This window comes from Onychomys torridus, chromosome 16 (genome assembly GCF_903995425.1).
Source record: "Onychomys torridus chromosome 16, mOncTor1.1, whole genome shotgun sequence".
NCBI lineage: Eukaryota > Metazoa > Chordata > Mammalia > Rodentia > Cricetidae > Onychomys > Onychomys torridus.
In genome coordinates, this window is record NC_050458.1 from 32,166,692 (window position 1) to 32,186,172 (window position 19,481).

Below are 19,481 nucleotides of genomic sequence, written 5' to 3' on the forward strand. Positions count from 1 at the left end.
AACTGGCTTTAGGGCAGGTAGGGTAATTAGTGTGGTAGAAAGAATGGTGCTCTGTACAAGAGTATGTAAGGTTCTGAGGGTCTCCCTTCTTCCCACTGAAGCTGAAGACAGAGTATCTTCCCAGTAGGCTTTTAGGTCCAGTGAAGGCAGCTCTGGTCACATACACTGCTGCATCAATGGTACCTAGCCTAGTGTCTGGAGCTGCATTCCTGTCTGCTGAATGAAAAGGGGGCATGCCATGTGGGATTCTAGAGACCCAATCATGGAAATCATTACACTAGGACAGTGTGTACAAGCCCGGTGCATCGGCTTAATAACTATGCATATCGCTGACCTAAAGAGATGATATTCTGTGGGCCAAACATGCTTTCTGTGAAGATGAGCAATGCCTGGGATGACTCTGGATCATCTTTGTTGTGGTAATGGCATAGCAAATGAAATGATGGCAATAAATGGGTTTTGAGTAATGAAATGAAGCTAATGAGATTTAGCCCATAGGCTTCTTATCTGTATTGTGATTATAAAGGGCACTGTGGGTATGCTCTCTAGTTCTCAGCTTTCAGACAGACAGACACACAGGGTAGCTCAGGTATTCTGAGACTTGAGGATTTCCAGATTTACGTCTCTCCTTGACTAAGGTATTTAAAGTAGTGCCTTTCTCTAGTTTTTGAATGCTTTGTAGATGTATTCCAGGGAAAATGTAGACAAAAAGGAGATGCCTTGATGTTCTCAGACAGATTGCTTGTGACAGAATTTCAAAAATTCATAAACACAACAATGATGCAGTGACAGTTTTCAGGCATAAAACTGTATATGGTCCAAAATTTCATGGGATGCATAAATAACTATGATTTCCATATGTCAGGATCGTTTTCTAGAAACCAAGAGAATTATGCACTAGAAATAACCAGAGATGTCTGGCTTTTAACCATGCACAAAATGACATTCCTGTTACACTCATCAAACGCATTCACAGTGGTCAACATGCTCTCATCAGAGCAAGCCTGCCACAGAGGCCACAGCAGTGTTTGTGCACTAGTGGACCCTCAGTGTCTCCAGTTGTCCTCACATACTTGGCTTCATTGACATTCAGGACCTTCCCATCTTCAGTGACCAAAGTCCGGGGTGGTTTCACTTTCTTCTTATCTCCACTTCAGTTTGAAGGTTATGGGAGAAACCAAGGGGGCAGGCATCAGTAGTCGAGGAAAACAAAATGAGTATAAACATTACTAATACATCTTCGCAAAATACTTCAGGAAACTTGATCAGGCATTTGTTACTATACTCACAATTCACTTACGGAGTCAGTCCTCTTAATTCTACACTGCTAGTCAAAACTCAAGCCAAGTTTTACATAGTTACAGATGTATCTCCAAAGCAAAAATGTGACCAAGACAATTTGCCAGGGAATTTGAAATGGGGAAGTAAATTCCCTTTCATGAAATACTCATGAATATTTAAATGAGTCTGTTTTATGCAGGATTTACCCAGATAACTGTCAATTCTCCACATGTGTATATGGAACTTCTACTTTAGTTAAAAATTACAATTTTTGAAATACAAGCAAAATCCATGTGGAAATAAAAATACTGATGCATAAGGAACCTGAAAGTGACACTTCTCACAGCATCATTTCCAGAAGTGTCAAGAATGTCTATCGATACAGGACTGATTGGCTCCATGATGCTACATAACATTGAGAAGCACCTCACAGCTGTTAAAATTATGTTGGCTCTTTACACACTGATGAAGAAAAATGTTGATGGTGTATTGAGAAAGCAAGTATGCAACATGGAAGTTTACTTTTTTGTGTAGAGCTGGGATTAAATCGAGGGGCACCGACAGGCCGGGGAAGTGCTGGACCACCGAGCTAAGCCCCAGACTACTCTTCATTAAACTCACAGTAGAGGTTTATTGATACAGACATTAATGGTGATTTACATAATTACAGGGAGAGGAAAAAGCATAGCAACCCAAGTTTGTTCATTCTTACTGTGCCTAACGGCAGCATAGAAGAAAATGAATAAAATGGAATATGTGAAGCAAAAAGCTAGCACATGTTTTTCTTTACTGCAAATAACATTTGAATGTGTAAACAGGCACATAGGGATACAAGAAAGGATGATATAACCATAGGTAATCACGAGCCTTGAATTTTACTCTCTTTTAAATAGAGAGTTTGTGTTAGTCTACTTTTATTGTTTTAATATCAAATTCTTTTCCACATTAACTGAGCTTCCTGATATGGTCAAGTTATTTTAGTGACTTAAGACAAGGAAGAAATCCAGAAACACTGAGCTTTGCTCTTACCAGCATGGACAAGAGTTCAGGTAGGGCAAAGGGCTGCCCTGTTGTTCTTGCTTTCTCCCAACTAATGAAATTGCTTGTGTATTCAGTGAGGCAGGCATACATCTCAGAGACTAAACAGGGTGACTGAGACCTCCATTCAAATCAGCTGTACTTTTTTAAGTATTAGGGAGAAAAAATTTCCTTCTTGTTCTAGGCTTAGTGCAGTATAAATTACTTTCCCCATATATATAATACTTACATAATCAATACATATTCAGGTACATGAGTACATATATTAAGAAAACTGTAAGTCTACAAATATATAGAGTCTATATTTCAAAGGGCTTTTAAGGGCTGGGCAGTGGTGGTGCACACCTTTAATCCCAGCACTCAGGAAGCAGTGTCAGGTGAATCTCTGTGAATTGAGGCCACCCTGGTCTACAGAGCAAGATCCAGGACAGGCACCAAAATTATACAAAGAAACCCTGTCTGGAAAAAACAACAACAAAAAACTATCAAAGGGCTTTTAAATCTGTCTAGAATATTCATGTTTAATTGGCTAATCTGCTTTTCTCAAAAAACAAATAATACAGTGATGTATAAAAACCAGTGATGTGTTCTGCTTAATAGAGGAGGACCAGATGAAAAGTTAGGTACTTGCAAGCATCACTGAGGGCAGTGGGGTCAGGACATGAATGCTCATTTTCTGATGCTACTCTCATGCTCTTCTCAAGGCAAAGTGTGCCCTTAAACAAATCACTACATTTTGCACCTCCCTATCTCTCCAAATACTGAAGAGCATTTTATAGAAGTGGTAAAGAATTGTAGTAGTCTTTCTACTCAGTTTCTTGCTTTCCATTGACAATCATAGAAAACACTGTTTTTTTTTTATTTATTCATCTCATTGCTATGTAGACAGCTGTTTCAGAACTAATTGATGACATTCTCAAGCTCACACATTCCAAGTACCCCTGTTAGTGATATACTATACGTACTAGACTTCAGCACTGACATGGAGTGGAAAGAAACAGCCTATCTATGAAAAGGTGTAGTTGACAAAAGCATTGTTTATGGATCCTAGAAATTAAGAAGTAGTGAAATTACATCTAAACTCTTCAAAGCAACATCACACTGTGAAATGTCCAGGAAAGTTGTACCATGAGAATAAAAAGCTTAATGAAATTAACTCTAATACCTAATTTTATAAATTAACCAAACAGGCTTAAAGAAATTCATTCATCCCACAAAATAATCTTTTCCTTTGAACCTTAAGTAGTATTTCTAACCTAGGCCATGCTATTTCTAGATATATGTAAAGCAGCTAAAAAGAAATAAAACAAAATCCCATCTAAAATGTCAATCCATGATGTTCTAAACATGTATTGTTATGTTAATAGAACTTAACCAATAAAATTCAACAAAAAAGCTATATTTGGAAAAGGGAAGATTCATGTGTGATAGTTAATAATGGTCTGACACAGACGACAGATAAAACGTACAATCATGAATGTACAGTCCACGAGAGAGTGTTGTCTCATGCAACCACAGGGGAAAAATGGAATACCTTAACTTATCTTGGGATTTACGTTGTTTCTCCATGTGTCGAAGAGTTTCCAATCTAGATTCAGGAGTGAACAAAGAGGGTTTGTTCCAGAATGCCAAGTCATCTTCACTTTCATCTGATTTCTTTGTACTGTGTCCCTCTTCCTGTGTGTCTGGTACCTGGAGATGGTCTTTGTTCTCTACAGAAGATGGGCTGGGCAAAGCAAACAGACCCAGAGCATGTAAGCCCAAGAACAGACATAGGAGTCTCATCTTTAATGCTTTGTGCTTTTCTATGTTAACTTCATATCTGCAAATGACAAATATCCTTGGGAGTTCACATGCGCTAAGTTGGAGGAAATAATTGGCTCAGCACCAAGGCATACCCTCATCTTCTATCTTGAAAATATCAGAGTATCCAGTCCGAGTATGCATATACCTAGTTAATATGAGTTGGCTGGAGAGCTTCATAAATAGATTTCTGAACTCTCACCAGAGTTTATTCACGGATGTGGAGTGGGGCCCACGGGTCCTTGTGATATCTTGTAGGAGGTTCTGATGATCAGCTGAACATGGAGATCACTGAACCTTTGCATTTCCCCACTTCCAGCCCTGTTCCTATCACATCAACTTCTCTCTACACTGCTCCTAGTTCTGGCTCTAATAGACAGTGAGATCACTTAATTTCCCGGTTCTTCAATAATGTCTCCCTATAAATGCTCTTGAGAGACATGTGGGGCTCCTCGTGGTATGTCCTCCACTTTATTTTTCATGGTTCACTTCTGATTGTGCTGCTGCATATGGTATCAGCTCTCTGTTCTCCCTTTTATCCTACTTTGTGTATTGTCTGGGAATTAAATGATCTCTCTGTGTAATTGAATGAGGATTTTATGAACTATTCAGCATTTGTTCAGACATGAATTCAAGACATTTACTGAGCCAGAATCCTGGGCAAGATAGACCATGAGACCACTTTCAGGACATGGTTCTGTTCTAGTAGAGAGAAAATGATACTAATAAACAATAAACACTGGTATGGACGCTCTCCCCTCATCACTCCCCAGAATGCACACTCTGTTAAAAAATAGTATTCAATGAAAACTTATTTGAAGCTATTAGTTATAGGTACGTTAAATAATTACTCAGTGTTCATTAGGTTTGGGGGCTGTTACTGAAAAACATTGATGGGGCAAAATTACTGAAATTTAAACAATACAGGTAGAACATAGGAAAAAGGTATGCTTGGTTTTTTTCACATGTTGTAAATTGCAACTAGACATTTCATTGAAGAAAATAATGAAAATAATTGAAAGAAAGTGCTTTGCCCTAGAGCTAAAGTTCTTTCTGGTATAGAAACATAACCTATGGGGTATCAGTAACACTCTACAACATCTTGTGAGTTGTCAATGGACTAATTAGCTGCATCCTTAGATATTTTCCTATAAAGTGGCTAGTCGGCTTACTTTAACCCTTTACAATCTAAAAGTTAAATATGGTTAAAAAAAGAGTCAGAGACAGCCCCTGTTCTCACTGTTAGGAGTCCTATAAAGGGACCAGGCTACTGTATAACATACATGCAGAGTGCCTAGGTCAGTCTCCTTGGTTGTTGGTTCAGTCCTGCAATCCCCTATGAGCCAATCCCCTATGAGCCTAGATCAGGTGATGGTGTGAGCCTTCCCATAGTGGCCTTGACCCCTCTGGCTCATACACTCTTTTCTCTTCCTCCTCTGCAGGATTTCCAAACTCTACCCAGTGTTTTGGCTGTGGACCTCTGCATCTGTCTCCATCAGTTGCTGGATGACACCTCTCTGATGACAATTGAGCCAGGCACCAATCCAGTCACAGGAGGCAGCCAGTTCAGGCTACTTATCCACTACTGTGACTCCTGTACTGGCTTTTGGGTTCCTACTTCTTGTACTGGGTCACCTTGCCCAGCCTTAATACATGTGGAGGAGCTTAGTCTTACTGCAACTTAATAGACCACGTTTTGTTGATATTTATAGGAGACCTGCCCTTTCCTGGACAGAGACAGAAGAGGAAGGGATTGGGGACTGGGAGAGGGTCTTTGGGGAGAGGGACTGGGAGAAGTGGATGGGGGGAGAGGCTGCAGCCGGGTTGTAAAGTAAGTAGATGAATAAAAAATGGTTTAAAAAAAAACCTCTACTTATGAAATACTAATACTTATATTCTGCTAAATGAACATAGCAATAAATGACTCTTAATGACATGTTGTCCATAGATAAGCACACTGCTCTCCCAACATCAGAGATGCTTCTTGCAGCAGATGGTAATTAATATAGGGACCCACAACTAAGCAATGTACAGAGAGAGACTTTGGAGCATTCAGTCCTAAATGGAATGTCCAATTGAATCCCTCCCCTCAAGGCTCAGGGATCTATGTGGAAAAAGGGGCAGATAGATTTTAAGGGGCTGAGACTATAAATGAGTCCAAGGAAACAGTGTCTTCCATACACATGAAGACTGATGAACACATGAACTCATAGCAACTGTGAAAGCAAGGTTCAAGCCAGACAAAATCCCATCACTGAAAAAGGAAGTGGACACAAAGTCCCACGTCTAACCAAGATACTATTTGCAATTGGTAGCTGTCAGTGAAGGGAACTCAGTTTTCTCCAATGGGGTGTCACTGAAGAAAAGAATTCAAATCACTGAAAGGAAGTGCTTTGACCTAGAGCTAAAGTGTGGTATATCAACCACACTCCAGGGTGGGCTGCGTGCCCTGTGCGGTTGGTCAACACAAATCAGATTCTGTGGTGTGGTGTGATGTGGTGTGTGTGTGTGTGTGTGTGTGTGTGTGTGTGTGTGTGTGTTATGTACATGCATGTATGAGTGTGTGTATGTGTTGTGTTCATGCATGTGAATATGCATGCATGTGAGTGCGCATGTTGTGTGCATGTGTATTATATGTGTGTGTGTTATATGTGTGCATGCATGTGTGGTATATGGTGTGTGCATGCATGTATGAGAGTGTGTGTCTTATGTGCATGCATGTGAGTGTGCATGTTGTGTGCGTGTGTGTGTGTGTGTATTGTGTGTATGTGTGTTGTGTGTATGTGTGTGTGTGTGTGTATTGTGTGTATGTGTGTTGTGTGTATGTATATGTGTGTATGTGTGTGTGGATATATGTGTGTATGTGTACATGTGTGTTTGGATGTGTGTGTGTGTGTGTGTGTGTGTGTGTGTGTGTGTGTGTGTTATGTGTGTGTGCATGTACACACATGCACATTGTTTTTTGGTCTTTTTTTTAAGAAAGAGAGAGAGAACATGAAATGGGTGGGTAAGGAGAGGGGAAGATCTGGGAGGGGTTGGTGAAGAGAACAGAGTATCATCCAAACACTTTAAATGAAATTCTCAATAAATAGATAAAATACAGAAAGGATTTTGGTAAAGAAAGCCAGTAGAGGCATTAGGTAAGTGACTTAAGTCTTCAAAAACAAACTGAATCCAAATGTATGTAGCTGATGATAGTGTCGGAACTCTCTAGAGAAAGAACAGAATTCCATCTTATGCACTCCTTCAAATTCACTCTCCTTTGTCCCTCTTCCCACCCATCAGCAGGACCTACAATCGCTGTTCAAGAATAAACTCATTCCAGCTAAGACTCACTTCCAGGCCTTAAAATGTCTACAGTTTAAATAAAACTTGAGACTTCCAAGCTGAAACCCCTGATTCCCTCTGCAAGTTGCAATTTGTCTTGGCCAAGATCACAGTTGGTTTTGCCTGGGAGAGATGCACAGTCCACTCCCCATCTCTTGCCCAACTATTTTTCACCTCTGTGCCCATATCATTATGCCTGATTATAGTCCCCAGCATGGGAGGATGGGAAGGAGATGTAATTGAGTGTCATTGCCCACTTGACCATTGCTCCTGTAACCTTCCTAGTGATGCCTCTCTGTCCAGGCAACAGCTTCTCTCTTCCTGGGTATCTTAGTCATTTTTAGAGATACCACAAGAGTTCTCCAACCACACTGTTCCCTGTTGAGGTGGTCAATATACTTAGTTGATCCTTCTGGGACAGCTCCTTAATGTCTGACACTGACAATTCAGGCCACAGTCTCTTATTGTGGCGACTATCCTGGTGGTATCCCTTTAGAACAACTCAAGCCTGGTTCCTCCTAACATCTATGCGTTGCCTGTGAGACATTCCCAGGTCACCACCATGGGAAGTGCTGCAAGTTCCCCTTTCATGTTCTCTGGACTCTAGGCAGGGATGGCTCACTACCCATCTTTCCCACTCTTCATTAAGCTGAGAGGGAAGATGTTCATCTGCCCTTCCTGCAGACTCTGTATCTCGGTGATGGTTTTTCCTGGAGTCCTGGGGGAGGTGCTTACTTCACAACCAAGTTCCTCTACAACTAAGCCAATGACTCGACAGGTCAGCAAGTACCCTAGCCTACATTACTGACAGAGCTTGAGTACAGATAGACGGATGTCATGTCATGAAGGAGATCATGAGAAAGACAAAATGTATCAAAATAAGTTGAACTACATTAAGATATTTTTTAGACAGATGTCACTATACAGCCCTGGCTGGCCTAGAACTCGCAAAGATTTGCCTGCCTCTGCTTCCCCAATGCTGGTGCAAAAGGAGTGAGCCACTATACTCAGTTACATTAAATAGATACCAAGTTATACCAAGTATATGCAGGCTTCAAGGCAGCAGACACCACTGAGGATGAAGAGGGGAACAGAACAGAAGAATACTCAGCAGGCTTCTAATGTTTTCATTTTTTTCTAAAAGACACATTGTAAGCACACAAATGACTGTCACTCATTCTGTCTGGGTGTTGAAACAATAACTTCTTGCTTAATTGTTTATAAAGCATTTGTATACATCTGAAATATCTTTTTTTTGGAGCTGAGGATCGAACCCAGGGCCTTGCACTTGCTGGGCAAGCGCTCTACCACTGTGCTAAATCCCTAGCTAGCCCCTGAAATATTTTATAATTATTATTTTCTCATTTTAAGAAATAGTTAAAACTTTCACATAAGGAATTGAATCAAGTGACTATGCTTGTGATCCACATAAAATATCATGAAAAATTCAGATTCATAAAAGATCAATTAGAGGGTTATTAATAATACTTAAAAATGTATTCACTATATAATTCACAAAATAGAATGTTTTATGATGCAATCAGAATAATTCATTTTATAATTATGTGATTTGCATTTAACTTTCTAAACTATTCCTGCCTTAGAAATCAAAGCACACCTGTTAATTCATCTTTCCTGTACATGTTGAGAGATTTCTTTTGGGATAATTTCAGATGCAAATGCAAGTTGCTGGTTGGGAAAAGCAACTTTTCTAAGGGAAGAAATCCTTCTAGAATCATGATCATGGGATGCTCGTGATGCCCCGCCCCCCTTGCCATGTTATATTCTGGAACACAATTGATGCTGTGAACACCTTGCGGGGGTGGGGGTAGATACTGCTACTGTTTTAATGGAGTTAACAAGAAACCAAACCACTACGCACCAAACAGCTTGAGTGTCTGTGTACCAACGCCTGTCAAAGCCTGGGCAGCTTTTTTTCTTGTCTTCATGGTCTTCGTCCAGTTTCCTCTGAGCCTCCTCTTTCTCTTTGGCTCGCCTAAGGCAGTAAGCTTTCTCCTGCTCTCTGATTTGCTGTTCAACTGCTGGGTAGTTCTGCAATGCCAGGATCCTTTCAGAACGCTCTATTTCTTTGCCATCCAACCACTTAAACAAAAAGCAACAAACAATACAATGATTCAATTCAGCCAAACAAAGTGATTCATGACTTTAATACTAGCACTTAGGTGACTGAGGCAGGAGGACTTCCAGGAGTTCAAGGCCAGACTTGCAAAGGTAGGAAGGAAGAGGAGGGGGAGAAAGGAAGGAAAGAAGGAGGAAGGATGGGAAGGATCAGCCAAAAGTTTATGTTGATTGATATATTTTTAAATTAGAAATAATAATGCCATAGCAACAGAGAATTAAACCAAAGTAATTAATGGGAAATATCAGAAATATTTGTCTAAATCAATACTCAAGTAATAAGGTTTACAAAGCACCCTCACTGGAAATAAGTAGGTCTTCTGTCAAAATAATTAATGACAAGCTCTCAAAATATTTCTATTAATTTCATAACTGCTCACTATATTAAGAGTGTTGATGCTTAAATCAAGTCACAGCTCCTGTAACAATGGCATTTTGTAAGCCTCTTCATGGAAAGGGCCTCATACAAGGAACTCCAACTCAGATCAGCTCATGTGACACCCTTGAAGACCTTAACAATGTGTTCATTGTTATAGACTGTGTTTATACAATATTTATATCTTCTTCCAAATTAAAATGTACACATACAGGGTGAGATGATGGTTCAGTCAATAAACTGCTTGCTGCACAAACATAAGGACTGTGTTCTACCCCTTGGACCCAGGTAAAAAGTCAGGTGTTGTGGTGCATACTTGTAATTCCAGAGCAGGAGAGCTGAACACAGGTAAGAGCCTGAGGCTCTTAGGCCAGCTAGCCTACCTTAATTTGTGAGTCCTAGGTCCCAGTGAGAATCCCTGATAAAAATAAACAACGAAGTGTGTACAAGGTTGATCCTGAGGAGGATTAATTCCTGAAGTAACCCTCTGAACTCTATCTATATACACAAACAATCACAATATATACATATGTCCCCCACATGAACACACAAGTACATACATACATGCCTCACCCCAAATACACATAAGCAAATGGCAAAATCAAAATGCCAACTAAAATAGAAAATGTCAAAGCTTCCGGTTCAAAGATATCTATTATTAACCCAGCCTCATTCTATAGAAAGAGGTAGGTAGGGAATTTAGATTGATCCACTTGGCCAACAATGGTTTCCCTTGGTGCCTATGATCCAGTCACTGTGAATGTCACCTCATCTGGTCGGAGACTTAGATGTGATGTACTTAATGATCTTGAGTGAGCAAGTAGATCCCCATCAGATTATGGAAAACCTATTAGTAGGAAAGTTTGATGTGTAAGTGCAAGCCTCAGAGTTATAGAAGTAGGTGAAGATAGAGGACTTGAACTTATGAATTCTACAGTTTGACTCCTAGACCCATTTGCTACTCACAATTGCCTATTTAAGGGCGTCTGAAATACTGATTTCCTTTCAAAACCCCAGCTCCTTTTTAAAGCCATCTTGATCATTTTAAAACAAGTTTAGGTGTGTCTCTCTTCTCACTGTGTGCAAAGAGATAAATCATGTATCATTAAATTTCATTGTATAAAACAAAAGAAGGAAAAAAGAAAGTAAAGAAGGAGAGAGAGATGGGGAGGGGGAGGGAAAGAAAAGAAAAAAAAAGAAAAGGAAAGGAAAGAAAGAAGACAAGAAAACCCAGGAAGTGGCCATAATCCAAAAGGTACAGGCGCCCTCTAGAGGTGTCAAACAGCAAGGCACTTTTTTTCCCCTATGACTAATAGCCTGGCCAACACCTAGATTTCTGCCTCTACACCTACATTTCACATGTCAGACCTCTGATGTTCAGAACCCTAAGGTAAATTTGCCTTACTTTAAGGCATTGAATTTGTGTTAATCTTCTGAGACAGGAATAGGAATCCTTCACAGAGTGAATTTAATGAAATACAAACTTGATGAAGTATAAAATGTTTGGTTACTGGGATAAGTCATATTATACATTAAAATGATAATGAAGAGATGAGGAAACATGTTTTCATGAGACTCATACAGCTGCTTTGCACAGGCCAGAGATTTCATTTTAAGCTTCCTGGCAGCCAAAGTAAAAGAGAAAAACATTTTTAGTTAATGTTTGATTTTCACATTCTTGAATTTTAAAATATATATTAATTTCTGGCTTTCATCTAATATCTGGCTTTAAAACATATCTTTAAAGTGGTGTATCATCATGGAGATCAGGAGAAATGTGACATGTTGTCTGTGCAGAAATGCATTAGAAGAGTTCCAGGCTTTTCAAAGGCTCTTTGTTTCTAGCATCTGTCTGTGAAGACTAAGGCCATGGTGACAAGTCAGATTCAAAAGTGCATCCCTCTATGTCTGAACATCAGTAAGCACATTTCCTAATACTGTTTTTCTACAAGTACGTGTGGCCTTCTGTGGAGGCAGAGTGAGTGCAGTCTTCTGAAAGACTTGATCCAATGGATTACAGAACTCAGAGAGCAGCAGCAGGTATGTGTATAGTGGACAGTGGGGGCTCAAAGTCAGACATGGAAGAGCAGGACCCTCCTGTTCCCTTGTCCAGGAGTGTCAGGTCAAACAAAGAAGGAGGGGCAATTCTTTGAGCTCCAACTTTGTGTCACTAATACACTTCATGGTCTCCTGTGTGGGCCTGGGACCTCAGAGACATGGTACACAAAGCACCCTGAATTACTTACTCATGACCATTTTCTGTACCTAGTGACATCTTACAACTTTGGCCTGATCATGGGGGACAGACAAGCTCAGTTGTAAAGACCATGTGGTCTCAGTCCCTGATTCCTTCAGGTCAGTGACTCCCAGGCTCAATCTCCAGGACACACTTCTCACATAAACTGCATCACACCCTTATTTTTCTAGGAAGACCTCATGCAATGATGACCATCTTGCTTACTTGTTAAAATGATTCATATCTTATTCTAGGCTCAATTATCTGACTCATTTTCACAGTCTAAGAAATTTTGCATGAGAAGAAAGGTGTTCTAGACTCCAGCAGTGAGCAACTTCTCAACCACAGAGAACACTGGAGATGAGGGAACAAATGCTTTCCAAGAACTAAGCCAATCAATGTCACAAAACCAATGCATTCCTGTGTTCTTGCTGCAAAAACCTAGATCCACACATGGGCTGAGAACTTTGGACTTGTGTGAAAACTGATATTCTCCCTTTAATAGTCTCAGTTGTATACTTTCTCTAGAATCATTTTTTCCTAAATATTAGATCTAAAATTATTCTAAATAATATTAGCTCTGAAATTTTTAGATTTGGGGGAATATAGTGGCAAAATATGAACATATTATGATACATAGTTTGATTTTAACCATTGTACTTGACTTATAATGCCTTCCCCAAAGTGAGTAATGGAAAATCTATAATGTCCTCTTAACTTTAGGGGATTATAGCAAAATTCTCTAGAGCCGGAGAGCTGATTCACTTGGTATAGTGCTTGCCTCATGAGCATAAAGATGTGAATCTGATCCCTAGATTTCACATAAAAATAACAGGCACTGTGGCACATGCTCACTCCCACCATTTAGGGAAGCAGACGAAGAAAGATACCTGGCTACCAACCTGTCTAGCCCAATCTGTGAGCTCTAGACCAATGAGATACCTTGCCTCAAAGGAGGTGGAGGGTGTTCTTGAGGATGACACTGGAGTTGTTCCCTGGCTTACACACCACACACACACACACACACACACACACACACACACACACACACACACACACTTAACAAAAAAAGAAAGAAATTCTCTCAACTACTTGTAGTAAAAACCTCTTCATTCAGCAAGCTTCCTGCTCCATAGCCATTGAGAAATGAAGGGTGGAGGACCTCAGTAGATCTTATGCCATCAGGGTCCATAAAATAAAAAAAAAAACAGCATCCAAAAGACTTCCTTGTCACTGACCATGTGCAGGTCCCTGGAGAGCAGGACACTCAGATAAGACACAAGAGTGCCAAGCTGTCTCTTCCAGACCTCATCTGTACAGCTCTTTAACTGGGTCCTTTGAGATATCCTTCATAATAAACAAATAAATATAAAGAGGTGTCTTTCCTTATATTTATTAATTTATTAATACAAACTGGAAAAGGGAACATGGAAATCCTGATTATAAGTCAGAAGTACAAATTAAACACTACTGGGACTCATGACTGGCACCTAACCCTGGGAGGCAGTCTTGCAGGCTTGGGATGAGATCTATAAACACTATCTCCATGTAATATCAGGAGTGAACTAGATTAAGGACACCCAGCTGCTGGAGAAATGACCCGTTGTTTGATGTATATAAGAACCCCTGGTACATTCAGTGCCAGAAATCTCCTCGTGTTCTGATGTGAGAACAGAGGGAAGAAAGGAAAGCAACTGCTTTTGCTGAACACAGAACACAACAGTAGTCCTCAGCTGAGTGTCCTGAAGCATCACCCAAAGGTTTGTTAGATATGTCAATCTCACGCCCCATGTCATTCAAACCCAACTCAGAGAATGGGGCACAGAAAGCTGTTCACTTTGGTTTGACCGGTTGTTGCTATTTGAGGCAGGCCTCGCTGTGCATCCCTGGCTGGCTTTGAACTCACAGTGTAGACTGAGTTGGCCTTGAACCTGCTCTAGTCCTTCTGCTTCTCCTCTGCCTCTCACATGCTGGGATTGTAGCGGTGATATATTAGCAGTAATGAAGGGTGTACTTCAAAGGATGACTCAAACTGGTCAATAAATGGCTATGTTCTGTTTTGATGAGATAGTGAAGAAATATGTGACTTACCTTTTCAATATTTGATAACATTTCAAAAACAATGCCAAAGGTTTAGAAGTCAAAGAATGCAACTTTATTCTCTATAATATTCCCATCTTTGAAGTAACAAATTTCCCATAACAATTCCAAGAAGAAACAAGGAATTAGTATGGTTGCTTCCTCTCATCTTTCCCTGCATTTCCTGCTTTCTTATTTTTTTCTTCCCTCCCTTCCCCCCCTTTACTCTAAGCATACCTTTAGCTGTTGTAAGGTCACCACCACATACTGCCTGTAGCCATCAAAGTCAGCACACGGGTTACCCATGAGGAAGAGCTCCTTTAGATGGATGTTGTGCTTCAGGGTTTTAACACTGCTCAGCTCACCAATGAAATTTACAGTCAGGTCAAGTTTGGTCAGCCACTCACATCCTGTTAAGGTAAGAAGAAAGAGAAAAGAAAAATCAGAGGAAAAAATGTCTGCAGTAATAAATTTGTGCAATAGCAAATATTAGATGGAAGAGTTGTAATATTGTGTTGTTGTTGTTTTGTCTCTTTTTTGGAGGGGCCCACCACCCAGCTCCAAAATAAATTTACACACGAGAGCTTATTCTTACTTACCAATGTCTGGCCTCAGCTTGGCTTAGTTTCTTGACAGCTTTCCTTAACATATTCCTGTCTACCTTTTGCCTCTGGGCTTTTCCTGTTCTTACTTCTGTAAATCTTATTCTTACTCTGTGGCTTGCTGTGTAGCTGGGTGGCTGGCCCCTGGTGTCCTCCTCCTTCTCTGGCTGCTGGATCCTTTCCTCCCAGATTTCTCCGTCTATATATTCTCTCTGACTGTCAGCCCTTCCTGTTCTTTTTCCTGCTTTGCTATTGGCCATTCAGCTCTTTATCAGACCATCAAGTGTTTTGCACAGGCACAGTAACACAGCTTCACAGAGTTAAACAAATGTGAAATAATAAAGGTAACATACTTTAAAATAATATTCTACTACAATATTGTTAATATTATGATTATTGGCATTTCTTACTAATGAATGGTTTTTTAGAAATCTCAACTCAAATTCATAGTCTTATCTCACTTTTCTGTCTACAGTTCTGATTTTCAACCCCCTTGGTCCTTTCAGCCTGGGTAAGAACCATTTCCATCTCATATTTGTAAGACTCAGGCTGAAAAAGGTTTGGATTTGTTCATTTATTTGGAACAGAGAAAAAAAGAAATATATCTATGGCTCCTAGGATAGGCCTTAGGTAAGTTACAAGCCTTAGCCCCCTTGTCTATAGAATTGCAGTGATGTGCTCAGTACTGTTTATTGACAGGATTAAAGAGATGAGCTGATTCAAGTAAAGTGCTAAGTACAGTACCTGACCCCAGAGAACTTCCTTAACACTATGATACAAGAGCACAGTAGGCAATCCTTAGATGTGCCTACAGGGAGGAGGCACATAGCTTTCTTCTGAACTGTCCATAGTTGTTGCTGAACTCAGAGAAGGCTGACCTGATTACCATGGTAGCCTCTGGAGGCTTAGATCAGTAAAGGCTGTCTTCCTTGTGACTGAATTATGCTGTGGGAATGGCAAGGCAAACTCTGCAGCCTTCAATACATAAAGACCAAATCCAAGTAGTAGCCAGTGCATCCTGATCCTGTGTGAATTTAGTTCTCCAAGCTTCTATGCATCCACCATCCCCTATGCCTTTTCTTTTCTTTTCTTTTGTTATGTCACTTGGTTTTAATACTTTCTTTATCCTCTCACCCATCTTCCTTTTTACTGAAGCTTTGGAATTGACATAGATCAGAGCAAATTGGGAATTACAACAACTTGATCTGAATTAGTTGAAAATTATTGCTTGATTCACAATTTTGTTTGTGGTTGGTTATTTATTTATTTATTTATTTATTTATTTATTTATTTATTTTTACCTCTCGGCCAGTTTTCTCTGTTCTTTCCTTCCAGTCCCTCTCCACCTCCCCTCAGCCTCCCTACTTCCCATCCACTCCTCTGTTTCTATTCAGAAAAGGGCAGACCTCCAATGGATATCATCAAACATGGTATATCAAGTTGTAGTAAGATTAGGCACACACACACACACACACACACACACACACACACACACCCCTTGTAGTAAGGCTGGGTACGGCAATACAGTATGAGGAATAGGGTCCGGAAAGTCAGGAAAAGGATTGTAGACAGCCCCTGCTCCCACTGTTAGGAGTCTCACAAGAAGACCAAGCTATACAACTGTCGCATATAAGCAGAGGGCCTAGATCAGTCCCGTGCAGACTCCCTAGTTGACAGTTCAGTCTCTGTGAGCTCCTATAAGCCCGGGTTAGTTGATTCTGTGAGTTTTCTTGTGATGTCCTTGACACAGCTGGCTCCTACATGCCTTCCACCCTCTCTTCAGCAGGATTCCCTGCTGTGGGTCTGCATCTTTTTCCACCAGTTGCTAGATGATGTCTCTCTGATGACAATTGGGCTAGATACCAGTCTATGAGTATAGCAGAGTATCATTAGACATCATTACATTGACTTTTTCTTTTTCCAGTCTTGTTTGTTTCTATCCTAGGTCTCTGGGTCATCTAGCCTCTGGGTTCTGATGCCTCAGGCAGTTGTCAGGGTGGGCTTATTCTCATGGCATGGGTTTCAGACTGAACCAGTCATTGGTTGGCCACTTCCACAATCTCTATGACACCCTTACCCCAATACATTCCATAGGCAGAACAGGCTGTAGGTTGAAGCTTATGTGGCTGCATTTGTGCCCTAATCCCTCCACTGGTAGTCTTGCCTAGTCACAGGAGGTGGTCAGTTCAGGCTATATATCCTCTTTTGCTAGGAGTCTTAGCTGGGGTCATCCTTGTAGATTCCTGGGAGTTTCCCTTGCACCAGGTTTCTACCTGACCCTGAAATGACCCCCTTCCCAGTCAGCTCTTTCAGTACTCCCACACACACAACCCCACCCTCACCTTATCCCTCAAGTTCCCATCCCCCATAAACCCCCAGTCCACCCATGAATTCTTCTACTTCTCCTTCCCAGGGATATCCGAGTGTCAGTCTTGAGCCCTCCTTGTTACCTAGTCTTTCTGGGTCTTTGGACTGTAGCATGGTTATCCTATACTTTACAGCTAATATTGACTTATGAGTACACACCATGTTTGTCTTTTTGGGTCTAGGTTACCTCACTCAGGATGATTCTTTTCTAGTTCCATCCATTTGACTTCAAATTTTACGATTATTTGTAACAGCTGATTAATATTCCACTGTGTAAATGTATCATATTTTCTTTACCCATTCTTCAGGTGAGGGACATTTAGGTTGTTTCCAGGTTCTGGCTGTTATGAATAAAGCTCCAATGAATGTAGTTGAGCAAGTGTCCTTGTGGCATGATTGAGCATCCTTTGGGTATATGCCTAAGAGTGGTATAGCTGAGTCTTGAGGTAGATTGATTCCCAGTTTTCTGAGAAACTGCCATATTGATTTCCAAAGTAGCTGTAAACTTTGCACTCCCACCAGTAGTGGAGGAGTGTTCTCCTTTATCCACATCCTCTGCACTATTAATTGTCACTTGGGATTTTGATCTTAGCCATGCTGACAGGTGGAAGATAGAATCTCAGAATCATTCTGATTGCATTTCCCTGATGGCTAAGGATGTTGAACATTTCTTTAAGTGTTTCTCAGCCATTTGAGATTCTTCTGTTGAGAATTCTCTGTTTAGATCTGTACCCCATTTTTTAATTGAATTATTTTATTTTTGATGTCTAGTTTCTTGAGTTCCTTATATATTTTGGAAATCAGCCCTCTGTCTGATGTGGAAATGGTGAAGATCTTTCCCCATTCTATAGGTTGCTGTTTTGTGTTATTGATAGTGTCCTTTGCCTTATAGAAGCTTTTCAGCTTCATGAGGTCCCATTTATTAACTGTCAATCTCAGTGTCTGCACTATTGGTTCCTATTCAGGAAGTTGCTCCTGTTCCAGTGCATTAAAGGCTATTTCCCACTTTTTCTTCTATCGGTTCAGTGTACCTGGATTTATGTTGAGGTCTTTGATCCACTTGGACTTGAATTCTGGGCAGGATGATAGATATGGATCTATTTGCATTCTTCTACATGCTGACATCCAGTTATGCTAGCACCATTTGTTGAAGATGCTTTCTTTTTTCCATTTTGTACAATTTTGGCTTCTTTGTCAAAAATCAGGTGTCCATTGATGTGTAGATTTTTATGTCTGGGTCTTCAATTCAATTCTATTGGTCCTCCTGTCTGTTTTCACAAATATACCATGTGGTTTTTATTACTATAGTCCTATAGTACAGTTTGACATCTGGGATGATGATACCTCTAGAAGCTCTTTTATTGTACAGGATTGTTTGAGCTATCCCAGGTCTGTTGTTTTTTGTTTGGTTTTTTTCAATATGAAGTTGAGTATTGTTTTTTCAAGGTCTCTAAAGAATTGCATTGGGATTCTAATGGGGATTGAACTGAATGTGTAGATTGCTTTTGGTAAGATGACCATCTGTACTATGTTAATCCTATGGATCCATGAACATGGGAAATCTTTCATTTTCTGATATCTTCTCTACTTTCTTTCTTCAAAGACTAGAAATTCTTGTTATACAGGTCTTTCCCTTGTTGTATTAGAGTTACACCAAGATATCTTATATTATTTGTAGCTATTGTGAAGGGTTTTTTTTATTTATTTCTCATTTATTTATTTTATTTATTTCTTATTTATTGCTTGTATGTAGGAGGACTACTGATTTTTTTTAAGTAAATCTTGTATTAAGCCACTTGACTAAATGTGTTTATCAGCTGTAGTAGTTCCCTGGTAGAATTTTTGGAGTTGCTAATGTATACTAACATATCAACTAAGAATGACGAAACATTGACTTCTTCCTTTCCAGTTTGTATCCCCTTAACCTCCTTTATTTGTTATTGCTTTAGCTAGAACTTCAAGTACCATATTGAATAGATATGAATAGAGTGGATAGCCTTGTCTTGTTCCTGACTTTAGTGGAATTGCTTTGAGTTTCTCACCATGTAATTTGATGTTGACTATCAGCTTGCTATATATTGCTTTTATTGTGTTTAGGTGTGTCCCTTGAATCCCTGATCTCTCCAAGACTTTTATCATGAAGAGTGCTGGATTTTGTCAAAGGCCTTTTCAATATCTAATGAGATGATCATGTTTTTTTTTTCTTTCCATGTGTTTTCATGGTGGATTACAT

At 40.0% G+C, this 19,481-nt stretch overlaps 1 protein-coding gene across 4 annotated transcripts in view; it reads right to left on the reverse strand.

Annotated features, from left to right (window-relative positions):
• Positions 1-19,481, reverse strand: part of Lrrc6 (leucine rich repeat containing 6) — a 109,215-nt gene that overhangs the window by 58,773 nt on the left and 30,961 nt on the right. For all 4 annotated transcript variants that reach the window (XM_036208432.1, XM_036208435.1, XM_036208434.1 and 1 more), the window contains 4 exons: positions 14,517-14,689; positions 9,332-9,552; positions 3,854-4,045; positions 1,074-1,151 (listed from right to left, as the gene is read on the reverse strand). In XM_036208432.1, coding sequence (XP_036064325.1) covers positions 1,074-1,151; positions 3,854-4,045; positions 9,332-9,552; positions 14,517-14,689 — 664 coding nt within the window. The remainder of the gene's footprint in view (positions 1-1,073; positions 1,152-3,853; positions 4,046-9,331; positions 9,553-14,516; positions 14,690-19,481) is intronic.